This window comes from Puma concolor, chromosome B4, assembly GCF_028749965.1.
Source record: "Puma concolor isolate L17-30 chromosome B4, mPumCon1.1.hap2, whole genome shotgun sequence".
Taxonomy (NCBI): domain Eukaryota; kingdom Metazoa; phylum Chordata; class Mammalia; order Carnivora; family Felidae; genus Puma; species Puma concolor.
The window spans coordinates 65,391,594-65,405,040 of NC_141673.1; the positions used below are offsets into that span (position 1 = coordinate 65,391,594).

At 42.0% G+C, this 13,447-nt stretch overlaps 1 protein-coding gene across 5 annotated transcripts in view; it reads right to left on the bottom strand.

The window, feature by feature from the left end:
- The window catches only part of DIP2B (DIP2 acetate--CoA ligase B (putative)), a 226,647-nt gene that overhangs the window by 116,508 nt on the left and 96,692 nt on the right, over positions 1-13,447 (bottom strand). For all 5 annotated transcript variants that reach the window (XM_086713406.1, XM_025930846.2, XM_086713405.1 and 2 more), the window contains exon 2: positions 2,586-2,657. In XM_086713406.1, the coding sequence (XP_086569532.1) occupies positions 2,586-2,657 (72 nt within the window). The remainder of the gene's footprint in view (positions 1-2,585; positions 2,658-13,447) is intronic.

The window sequence follows — 13,447 nt, forward strand, 5'->3', positions numbered from 1 at the left end:
ATATGAGTTTAAGATACATATTTTGGAGTTACTGGTATTTAAATGGTAATTAAAGCCACAGGTATGGCTGAAATACTTGAGGGAGATAGAGCGCTGGTTCTCAAAGTGTGGTATCCGGACCAGCAACCTCAACACCACCTGGGAATTCAACAGAAACGCAAATTCGCGGCCCGAATCCTGGACTTACTGAATCAGAAACCCTGAGAGTGGGGTCCTCCAATCTGTGTATTGACAAGCCCTCCAGCGACCGTGATGCAGGCTGCAGTCTATGAGCCACTGACATCGAGTGAGACATCAAGAAGGCTTGGGCCCTTTCCTTGAAAATCCCAACCTTTAACAGAGGAGGACGAGCCGTCAAGGATGACTAGGAGCACCAGCAAGAGGAGAGTAAGAAAATGAAGAGAAGTTTCAAAAGGAGTGTTTCGAGAGGTAGAGTGGTAACTTCCTCTGTGATGTCACTTAAACTAGTTCTAGCAGGGACTGGAACAGGCTGAGAACTGAAGAGTTGACAAAATTGAGACAGTAAGTACAGACAGCTCGGAGCAGTTTGATCACAAAGGGGAAGCAGAGAGGGAGTAAATGGAAGAGGCTGACAAGGGAGGATTTTTTTTTTTTTTTTAGCAGAACACTAGCAAGCATGATGGACTGCTGAGGGAAGAATCTGGTTGAGAGGGAGAGAGCGAGTTTACAAGCAAGCCGGGAACTGGAGGCCATGACTAGGGCACACCAAGGGGGCGGGGCAGCAGGAGCATCTTATACTTACAGACTTTAGAACTGCTGGACAGGGTGATAATAAAAAGTAGACCAACTTTTTGTTGGCTTTACTACTGCTTTCTAAGTTTTTACAGATACTGCACACCTTATTGCCCATACCAGGGGCAGCCCACTCCCACTGCCTTGTCCTTGGTGTCAGGGGATGATAATACAAGGTCTCTGAGAAAGGAAGAGGGAGGGGATCCAAGGCACAGGCGGAAGTCCTGGCCTTAGATAAGAGGAAGAGATTACCTTTCTAACCAGAAGGAAGGAGGTAAACATGATGGGCACAGATGTGGCAAGTCTGAAGTCTGAGAGCAGGAAGCCGAAGGAGCTATCATCAAATGGCTTCTATTTTCCGCACGAGATCATCTGCAAGACCCTTCCTACTGTGAAACGGCTATGTTCCATTCTCTTGGCCTACCACAATTAAATGTCTGATTCGTACTCACTGAACCACCTTCTATTTGTGATCTGGTTCCCCATGTAGGCCTACCCAAGGTGCAAGAATGTGCTGACCACACAGGCTTGAGTATGTCTCAGTGGTTTCTCATAATAAACCGATAAACTGGTTTTTGAACATAATCTGGTTTCTATGTAGCCTGACTACAGATAACAGACAGATCATAGTCCTTTTTTATATTGATCCTATTTCTTATTGACTTACCTTCTCAGGATCCGACTGCTTTTTCACAAAGTGACTAACGTAAATCTCTGGCCCTACAGGGGCATGGGCCAGACCCACATTTAAGCAGCCTCTGTCATGCCCTGTTCAGCAAAAGCTGGCTTTTCATTAGTTGTCACTGGACCCACTTCTACCTCTTCTCTCTCAATTCCTTTTGACATCTCTCTGTTCATTAAGATATTGCTGTCACTGCACTGACCTACTAGTTTTTGCAGGGGGAAATTTCCAAGAATAATACAGGAAATAAAACAAGAGTGAAATATATTGGAACATCACCATTATTCATTTTCTTATTCTATTAGTCATTCAGTACTTACAGACCATATACCCTGTGCAATGCTTACTATTAGAACTATGGGGAATACAAAGTCCACAAGGTATTTACAACCCAGAAATAAAAGCAATTAGCTCCACAAAGAACAGGCTTGAGGAAATAGGACTTTGACTACAGGGGAGAAATTAGAAATAAAGAAAAAATTCCTCATAGTAAAAGTGATTAAAGTAGAAACAGGATATCAAAGGAAATCCTCAAATCTGAGTAACTTGAAAAAAAATATGATGACTTAGAGACAGACAGCCTTGCCTACAGGCAAAGGTTACAGCAAGCCCTTTGGAATTAAGCACACAATGACTCAGGACTGTTTGACATAGAAAGAACCCACCAGTGTCTTTGCAGAAGGAATAAGTGAATTAATAGACAAGTTTATTAGGGTTCTTACCCCCAAATCCTCAGGTACTAATCCTTGAGTTGCCCTGCAGTACTCAATCTGTCTGTTCATCCTTCTTATTTTTGCTGCCCTTGCTCCTCTCCACCACAGTTTGTGCTCCGGCATAAATAAGATGCAGCTTTTCCATGACCTGGAATTTTCTACCATTGAATCATGTCAGCTGTGCACATACACACTATCACCCAAGCTCTGTGTAAGTGATTTGATGACTTAGGTATTTTAAAAGTGCCTTGCACACAGCAGATGCTCAATTAAGATTCATTTCCTCCTTTCTTTCCTTCCGTTTTTTTTTTTTTTTTCTCTCCCCTGGTAAGGAAGGGAGGGAAAAAACAGGAACCAACAAAAGACAGATCTCCTGTAAGATAGCATTCTTTGGTGTAAAAATACTGAAGAGATTTAAACCACTTCTCATTGCCTACCTTGTGTCTGTGGGATGTAGGGAGACAGGAGTTTTGACCTTTTCTTTTCGTATCCCTTCTGTGTGATGTCCCCTAAAATAGCAAGAAACAGAAATAGGTTATGCATTATTCTTACTCTGCGGTTGTTCACTGTAAAAATAAAATTAATTACAGAGTGTTATAGAATTACCACATAGAGAGTAGGAAAAAAAAATGGATAGTTCTTTGCCAAGGATTTTGCTATGTGTGATTTCCCACAGTCTTGGAGCCGACTCCTTGTGGAAAATTGTAGGGCTTGTCTCCACACCAAGCCAGCATAGCACTATGCTGCATACCATGTCAGAGATTCCCGAGTTCCTAGGCACCCCTCGTTTCCTTGGTATTTAAGATAGACCAAAATGGAATGCTGCAAGGCTGGCAGACAAATGATCTCTCCCAAGTTTCAGTCTGACCACATGAATGCCACTGGCATGGGAGGTACTCTATGGAACCACACAAAATCAAGAGTCTAGTTCAGGGGAGGAGTCAAGGTTCAGACACTGGGGTGGGATACCTGAAAGGCCTCTCTGCATCTTAGTAGCCATGCTTGAACCAGGGCTGGAATTCTCATATCCCCTCCCCTTGATTCACTGGTTTGTATTATTTATGTACATGTTATGTCCTTTTCACAAGGTTGAATTAAAAAGTATACTTGAAGCACACAAAAATTACACATGCAACAAATGCAGTAAGGATAAACTGATCAATAGAGGAAAAACTGTGTGGTTCAAGTGCCAAGAAATATGCTAGGTATTAAAGAAAGAGTAGCAGATGAATGGGTAGAGAGCAGGGTTAAAAGGAACAGGAAACACAGGAGAACAAAAGTTAATCAAGGGAGAATGAGTAATTCAAAGCTGGGGGAATAAATATATGTTGTGAGGTGACATGGTAGAGCATTGTTTTCTAAAAAAGAACTTTCAGGGGCGCCTGGGTGGCTCAGTCGGTTAAGCGTCTGACTTTTGATTTTGGCTCAGGTCATGATCTCACGGTTGGTCGTGAGACCTGCGCTGGGCTCTGTGTGGAACCTGCTTGGGATTCTCTCTCTCCCTCTCCCCCACCCATGAACCTGTGCACTCTCTCTTAAAAAAAAATAAATAAATAATTTTAAAAAGAATATTTTAATTAAAAAAAAAAGTTTAAAGTGAAAATTTAGCATAAAAAGTAAGTTGCACATTAACATTTACAACATTGATGGACACAGATTCGAAACCACGAGTGGTGAAGGTCATCTGCCTTTCACCTCAGCACAGGACTGATGGAGTCGATGGTGGGGAGGTAGCAGGGCTCACTGAGGGGCGTAAGCAGGGGAGTGGCACAGGCTACACGGTGCAGCAAGTTAGTTCACTCTTCCTGAGGAGAGTGAGATCAAGGGCAGAAGCCAGAGAGACTACCTGTTACCCTTATGCTACCATCTACAGTGATCTGGGCAAGTTAGGAGTAGCTTAAAGACAGTGGTATAAGGGATGAAAAGAAGTGAAAAAATTAAGAGAGATATTAGGGAGAAAGACTGGACTGGATGGATATGGGTGAGAAGGTTTCTGGCAGATGGTAGTGCTATTCCATGACAGAGAAATACAGCAAGAAATGCAAGTTTGGCGGGCTAAAGAAAACCGGAGTTGAGCTTAGGAGAGGCCCACGAAACACACAAAAGGACATGTTCAACCAGCAACTAGATATGTGGATCTAGAACTCAGGAAAGAGGAGACAGTTTTGGAACGATCAGGATATAGCTGAAAAATAAACTATTACCATCTTTTCGGAGTAATGTGGCAATTTCTATTAAAATTTTGATTCAGCACCTGCCTTTTTAGAATTTATACAATGACAATATGCACACAGGTGACAAAATCAAATAAGAATATTACCTGACTCATTCTTTATAATGAAAACACTGGAATGAATCTGGATGTTTACATCACAGACCATCTATACCAGTGGCTTTCAACTGGGAATGATTTTATTCCCCAGGGGAGAACTGACAATGTCTAGAGATATTTTTGTCACAACCAGAGGGAAGGGATGCTACTGGCATTTAAGGGATAGAGGCCAGGGATGCTGCCAAGTGTCCTGCAATGTACAGGACAGTCCCACAATGAAGAATTAGCCAGTCCAAAATGTCAACAGTGTTAAGGATAAGAAACCCTGGTTTTACATACTTTAACATACTGGTTTTACATACTTTAACAAAGTTTGATTTAAAAAAAAACAAGACCAAATGATTTGCATAATCTCAAAACTATTTTTTTCATTAAGAACAAATGGTTCTATAAATACGTATTTGTAAACACAATAAGATGGTCACAGTATATATATATATATATACATATATATATATGTATATATATATATATATATAAAAACAGGGAAAAAACAAGATAGTAAACAGTTAACACAGTATATTCAATTTTTTGAATAATAATAATTTTACATATACAAATGTATACATAAAGAAAGTCTGGAGTTTTATGCACCAAAATATTAACAGTGGTTAGCCACAGCTTGCAAAGTTATGACTGATTTTAGCTTCTTGTCCTTTTTGCTTATCTGTATTTTCTTACTTTTCTATAATGAACATCCACTATTTCAAGAAACAATAAATATTCAAAAGTACAATCACAAATACTTATTAGACTATACAAGTTTAATCACAATGGCCCTTCATCTCTGGTCTTCTAGGGAAATAAGGGAAACCCATAGTGCATTTTTTGGAAATAAAAACCAAACCTTGTCAATTAGCAAAGCGAAGGGTTTAGGTAATCTCCAACAATACACACAACTAACAGAGATGTGGGAGCCTACCAAGGAAAAAGAGGAAATCAATCTTTTATTGCAAAAGAAACAATGGAGCATTCTCCTGCCCCATTTCCCCCTCACAAGCTTCCCTACCTCCACTGTACATACACATCCCACTCCCTGAAGGGCACAAAGACCACTTCTGCTGGCTCAGAACACATCTGATAAAGTAAAAGGCCTTTATAAGCTTTCTTCAGGGTTTAGAGTCTCAATCATTCACTCTCAGTAACTGATTGTGGGAAGGACTAGTAGACTTGGGATCTTGGACATTCATCAACGACTAACCATCTTGAGTTTTGAAAAAAGTCAATCAATGGGAGTCTAATTCAGTCATGACAACCAGCTCCATTAGATCCAGAAATGAGCAAAGACATTAAGGAGACCCAGAAGATGAACTGCGATGAGAATGTGAGGACTGTGGTGATGAGCCTTTAAAATGCCCTCCCCCTTTTCTATGACCACAAGACCCTGCTCAAAAGCCACCTCCTCTGTGACACCTGCTGCAACTTCTAAGTCACTTCTTCCTGGTGCCCCTTCAACTCTGCACACACTTCACTGATAGCACTTAGCACATCGCTGGCATTTTAATTGTTTACACATCTGTGTTCCTACTAGATAGACTGTGCACTTGAGGGCAGGGATTGTGTCGTGTTCATCTCTGTAGCCCGCCCACAGCCTGGCACAACAGACACTTGCTGAATGAATGACTGAATGAATTAGTAAGGTGGAGGCAGTGAGAGAATAACAAATCAAAGAGACGTGTGTACTTGGGTGGAAAACTGGAAATGGGAGAAACAGCAGTCTTTACGTTAGCAGGAGCTGAAAGGCCCAGGGAGAGAAATCTAGTGAACCAAGTTTTTTGAAACTTGGCAGCTAGACTTCAAAGGTGACCAGAAAAGCAGCACTCGGCCTGCCTGAAGAGACGAATACATAAAATCACCGGGCACTAAAAAAAAAAAGTACATAAAATCACTGGGCACGAAAAACTGACGGAACTCCACCAGATACTGATGGATCCCTTAGCCAGAGGAGGGCAAGACCCGACTGAAGGAATTCAGTTAGCACACATAACTGAGTCTGTTAGTCTACATTTCTGTCATTGCCCACCTTCAGCCTGCCATTCTCACCACCAGTAGTTAACCAGTGTTTGCTGCGCCAAAGCAACACTTTCCAAACACCCAGTTTTTGAGAATCACCTGAAGGACTTGTAAAAATACAAATTCCTGGGCTCCTCCCATGAAGATTCTGACTCACTAAGTCTCGATTAAGACACAGATACTTGCAATTCTAACCAGTGCCTTCCGATGAGTCTTTAAAAAATCAAGCAGGTCTGGAAATCACTGCACTGAAGAATCACGTCTAGAGCATGCTGGGCGGTTCTACTGACTTAATGTGAGGAGGGGACAGGAGAAGAGAGGAAGAATGTTGTCTTGGTGGTAACAGAACCTCAGGGGAGAGCAGGAACCTCAGGAGCTCGAAGACACTCAGTCACACCACAGGCATTCTTACTCAGGACAGATTTTCTGCCATCTGGCATATAAAACAAAAAGGAGTGCCGTAACTATACCTGTATAAAATTTGCATTAAAACGGCACAGATCTAAGTTAAACCTGTCGTTCAAGTTTTTTGAGAGCTAAGCAAATAAAGAGAGGATTAGCTTTCCCTTGCCACCAGGGTAATGTTATTTCTCCACCCACATAGGCACACAGAAGAGCAGCCACTCGCAGGGATTCACAGCCCCCCGGCAGGCGTGGAGGCACGCAGCCTGTAAGAAGATGCAGGGACCCACATGACTCAGGACTGCCCAGTTGCTCTGGCACGGTCACGGCTACGATATTGAATAGCTGACACCAGACAAATGGAAAGATACATATGTGAGGCAGAAACTAAGGGAAATACATTCCCAATTTCCCTCCTCGCCTAGCTGGGATCAACGAAAGCAGCTTGGCACAGGCAGCCCAGGAATCATCTTTAAGCAGAGTGAGGAGGGGGCTGGCAAGAGGTGTGTGAGAGCCACTAGCCACACAAGGTCAGCAATGAGAGGAGGAGGAGTCCTACAAACGGGTCAAGCCGTTTGAATGTATATTTGCACCGGTGAGGTGGTTTGGTGCTGTGGTTAGCACTTCAGAGTTTGTGTCAGACAGAACTACATCTGGAGCATGGCCTTACCATGTCCTGGCTTTTTGGCTCTAGATGGGTTTTACTTGACCCCTTGATAAATCTCGGTGTCCATGTGTGTAAAATGGTTAACAGTAATCTCTGTCTTGCAGTTTTTATGGTGATTCAGACTACCTGGTATGGGGTCTGGGCTATATAACAAACTTTTACCGAAAGCCTACTGAAGCCTACTACTGGCCAGGTGAGGATGGGGACCAGCAGCTATGTTGCAAAGAGAGAAGAGGAAGGCAAGCAACAGTGCTACGAGTCCATAATTGAGTGCTGTGGGAGAGATGCACACCAGACACAGTATGGAACCCAGAGGAAGCATCATGATCTCTGCCCGGGTAGGGAAAGGAAAGCTTTAACAGAGCAGGTGACATTCTGGGTGGGGTGTGGCCTTTCATTCTACTATCAGAAATATGACATAAACTCCTAATGATGCAGCCACCTAGTGGTTTGCCCTGCGGCTGACTGCTCTGTATGGATATGGCCCTGTTTGATGGTTCCTGCACCATTTAACCTGCCAGAGAGAAGCAGAACAATGCTCGGTAATTTTCAATTACAATGACCTTGTACGCACCCTGAGCAAAACAAACACGGGGTTTGGGAACTTCTGGAGGGTCACCAAATGGTATGTATGTAGAATCTTGAGGGACAGAGGGCAAGGGTTACAGTTTCAGCCATAAACTCTTTCTGCTCCAACGGAAATAAAAAGGTAGGTGCCACCACAGCCCTGACTTAAACTCATACCGATTCAGTCAGAGGTGGCAGTGGCTTGGGGGACTTTGGGAGGTCACAAAAACTTTTTTGAGCACCGAATGGATGATATCCAGAGTGTCAAACAAAGAGGAAAGAAAGAGTATCTATGTCTTTAAGAAGTTCCGGTCTAATGGGACGCCTGGGTGGCTCAGGCAGTTGAGCCTCCGATTCTTGAGTTTGTTCGCCTCAGGCCATGATCACACAGTTTGTGAGACTGAGCCCCATGTCTGGCTCTGCACTGACAGCGTGGAGCCTGCTTGGGATTCTCTCTCTCTCCCTCTCTTTCTGTTGCTCTCTGTCTCTCAAAAATATATGAACTTTAAAAAAAAGTTCCCAATTTAAACAAATAATTACAATAAAAGTGGCAAGCGCTTCGCTAAAGATCACGTAAAAGATTCTATGGAAACAGAAAAGAGTGGTGATAAGGAACAATAATAACACTCTAAGAATAAGTAAATAACAACAATACTCATCGAGGGCCTACTATGTAGGCTCTCTGTCCCGAGAGCCTCACAACATCCCTTATAAAGTGATATTTTTATCAGTCCCACATAATAGGTGAGGTTACCGAGCCACAAAAAGTTTCAGCTACTCGTCACAGTCATACCCAGTAGGCGCTGTACTCAGGATCTGAACCCAGGCAGTCCTGCCTCCAGGGCCCCTCCTCTTAAATACTACCCTATCATCATTTTTCAGAGAGAAGCTCCAACTTTAGCCTCGGAAAGACTGGGAAGACTTCACCATCTCTTAGGCTGGATCCTGAAGGAGGACTGTCAGGACTGTTCTCAAACCCACAGCTGCAGAAGACAGTACCATACCTGGAGCAACAGAAGGACAAAAAAGCTGTGAACGCAATCTCTGAGGAACAGACATTGGCCCTACAGTGGCTCCTCCGGGCCCTGCTGCCTCGGGGGATTCCACCGTCCGGGCCTCCACAGGGACTCTTCAGACACCTGGTTGAAATGGGCTGACATTTATCTCAAGGGGCATCAATTTACTTCTTTCTTAACTAAATGCCACTATATAATACAACCAGCATTCTAACTTTTCATAATATTCTGACAGCAATTCGTCTGAGTTGCCTAAAACTCCTCTTCAATAAACAGAAAAGACATCTTTACTACAGAACAAGAAACAGAGGTGAAAAGGTAAATGTCTGGCTTAAAGATACAGAGCTAGACAAGCATCTGGGTCTCTGGCCTTTTCTTATTGTTCTTTGTCCATTGTTTACTCGTAGGTGGCCCCCAAATCAGATGCAATAAAAGTATAAAACTAATCTATTGTTCATAAAATGAATAACATGAGATAAACAATTTTTCTGACTCACTCCAAAATATAGATGACTTACCAGAAAGCATTAAAAATCCACCCCCATCCCCCATCTCCCACCCCCCAAGCAGAACCCTGCATGAATTGTGTCTTTTAATTATCTTTTAAATGAGACAGCCAACTGTGGAAACCCTGTCCAACTGCAGTTAAAAAACAATCAGCAAAAAGTCATTATACATCATTACTAAGTATTCAGCTAACAGAAAATGTGGCCTTTTTTTGTTGTTTAGGAGTAATTAGGAGGGAAAGAAATGAAAAACTAAGAAGAAAAACTTCGAGAGTCATCACCTTCTAATCTACAGCTGTAGCTAATAACCTATTCTGTCCTCTACATGTAAATCTTAAGGCCAGGAAGGTGGTACATATTGGCTATGGCTGGAGATGGGGACTAGGACGGGGCTATAGCCATTTATACATAAGGAATGGAAGTAGACACATAGAAAAGAGCCAGAAATATAGCTGAGAATGTGATGGAGGCAGATCTTAGCAAAATTTTAAAAGGCAGAGGGTTTGGATGCTATCCAGGAGACGCTGGCTACAAGACAAAGAACAATTTTTATTAATTTTTATCATGTTCGCCTTAAAACAATTCTATTCAGTGAATTACATATACCTGTCACCCATCCTCCAAATATCCCCCCCCCTCCGCTTCCAGAGGTAATATATAAAGGCTCACAATAAACATACATTTCTTCCCCCCAAAAGCACTGTTTTTATGTACACAGAGTCCTAACCACTTCAGCGGCAGGAGGAGTGGGAGAGGTTCATGGCCACACAGAACAATGGCCTCACCCCTTAAACCAGCCATGGGGTTTTTTGGCCTTTGTCTTTCCCCAGTTTTCTTGCTATATCTGAATTGAAAGTGGCCAACAGGATTCTAGAGAATTAAAAACCTTGAATTATTTTTTAAAAACTCCTTGTAGTTTCTTTCTACACATATGTAGAATTAATCTTATGTTGAGAGAAGGGTGAAAGCTACAATATACCCAGTTTAGCCAGAAAGAAATCTGTTAAAATACTTCAATCTGTTGAAAGAAGATGAGAATTTTTATTTTAATCTAATTTTTCTTTTGGAAAAAAAAATCAGTGGTTCTAAAAGTCTTCCATTGGCAGCCTACAAAAGCTATAGTTTTATCTTCTTTTAACTCAAACTTGCTAATCTTACAAAAGATTTTCAAGGAAATTAACTTCAGGACATTCAAATTTCCATTCTCAGTAGACGTCCTCTCACCTCATTTAGGACAATAACTAGACATTTTCCATGTCAAGAACTTGAGAATAAGCCCAGATTGCTTTCTTCCAAAACGCAAATCATAGAATTGTTTTGGCTGCACAGTTCTGTTTTCTAGGTCAAATATACATGACTTCTTACAGATGGTATTTCACCTACGGCATCAAGCAAGTTCAAACAAATAAAAAGCAACAGAGTAAAGCACTTGAAACACACTGAGAAACTGAACTCTAAGCCTGACTACATCAGCAGGCAGCTGCCTCAATTAATCCATCTAATGCAAAAGGTATGTTCATTTGTCCATTAGAAAAACTATGTCTGCAAATAAGAAATTTGCTATACAAATGCCCTGAATGTCTAAACAGAGCAGGAGGAATCCCTGAGATGGTTCAGTAGGTAGAAAAAGCGTGGGTTCTAGCATGAGGCGGGTCTGGGTTTGGACCCTGAGTCTTCCGATTTCCTGGCTCCATGACAAGTTACTGAACAAGTCGGCCTCAGTTTCATAATAGGTAAAACTGGAATAACTCCTAGCTTTAGTGCTTATGATGAGTCTTAAATGAGAATAAACGCAAAAGTCCCTGGCACATAAGCACACATTCAACTAGTTTTAGCTGACACCACTCCAGCCCTAGCCCCACCCTTAAGTCCCAACAATAGCTTTATCCTTAAAAGGGTTATCTAGAAAATTCTGGTTTAGTAGGTTCTCTTTAACAACAACAGCAACAACAACAACAACAACAACAACAACAACAACGGAGGAGAGAGTGAATTAAGAGTCCCTCTAAAGACACATCAGGGTACTAGATCTTTAGCAATAAGAGCCAACAAAATTAGTTACTTTGGGTGTTAACAGTCTGAAAGAAGGAAAGCTGACATCAAAGAGGAAGTACAAATATCTAAACCAGAAATGAGTAGAGATTAGTTTAAACGAATATATGTAAATTTGTGTAAATAAAATAGTGCCACTGTGCACAAAACAGGATTATAAGCATCTAACTATGGGTGCTGTGATGATTTAGGGCTAAAACTGCAAATGCCTAGGAAAAAAATCCTAGAAAAAGTGAGGGGGAGTGATTTCTTTATCATTTCTTTACCTTCCTTTTATCTTTATTTTTCCTCAGAAAAACCAGATAACGGTTTCTTTTGAGAACAGCTAGGTATATTCAGTTGCTCTGCCTTTCTACCGGTCTCCACCAGCATCATTTTTAAAAACGGCATAAGCAATAACATGGACACCAATCACTGAAACTGAAGTAAATAGGTCATGCGCCAAGCATTCCTTATCAATGGTATAGAAAAAAATAACACCCGCTCAAAACCTAAGTATGTAATCTTGCAAATGCAGAAATAAAGCGAAAATTTAAAAAAAAGATGAAGAATTTTGTTGGTAGCCGATTCATACTGGAAACCAAAGATACACAGGGAAAAACAGAAGTACGGAACCGCTGCTAGTACGCAGATCACAAAATAAGCAGCTCGTGTGGGGTCAGCGGAAAGGGCTTTCCCAGTGAGGCAGAAAACAGATTATCTGTATGCGTTTGGCACAGATTTAGGATCTCAGATTCCAGGCGTCAGGAGATATGTTCTCTTCCCTATTTGCTCCAAACCAGCTCTTTGGGTCCTGGGCAAGCCACTATACTTCTCTGGGCCTCGCTTTCCTCATGTGTAGGAAGGAGGATCCAGTGAGCATTAAATCTAAGGCTGCTAATGTGTGATGAATGCCACTTGCCTGGCATGTGTGGCAAGTCAAAACCGAAGAAAGATATCCAGTAGCCATATGATAGATGAGCTCCAGGATAGATATATAGATTTTCAGCATCAGCGTAGGAGGTGGTAAGTGAGGCCCTGAGTGTGAATGATATCATCAGAAGGAATGCAGTGTGAGAGGAGAAGGCAGCCAGAAAAGGAATCTGGGAGAAAACTAACATTTGAAGAATGAGCAGAGGAAAACGAGATGATACTGGGGCACAGCAGGGAGACCAGGAGGGAATGGAGAGAGAGAGGAGGGAGACGGAAAGAGAGAAGGAGAAAATAATGAACTGTCACAGATGTAAAATAAGGATAGAAAAATACCTGCTGCATTTGACAGCTAGATCAACAGTGGTCTAGACAAGAATAGCTTTAACAGAACAGTGAAAGAAGACAGAATATTGCATAGTACTTAAGAATGGATAAGAGGTGAAGTGAGAGTAACAGATTTTTTTCTTTCAGCATGTTTTGTTATAAAGTGAATGAGATATGGGGAAGTCTACGAGAGGCTACAAAGTCAAGGAGAGTGAGTCTTTGACTCGACCAACAAATACTAAGGGCTTCCTACCTGCAAAGCACTACTTCAGGGGTAGGAGACAGAAGAGAACAGACATGGTCCCCAAATTTAGCCATGGTAATGAAGTTCATAGTCTCTTCGAGCACAGAGAGACATCCAAAACCAATCATATAATTAGTGACAAGTGGGATAAGGGCTACAAAGAAGTTGTCCAGGGGGGCTGAGAGACCCCTGATTAAGAGACTGTGGCAGGCACACTGCTCAATGCCACTGCAGGCAGGTTCCAATCCCGGACCCAACCTAGCC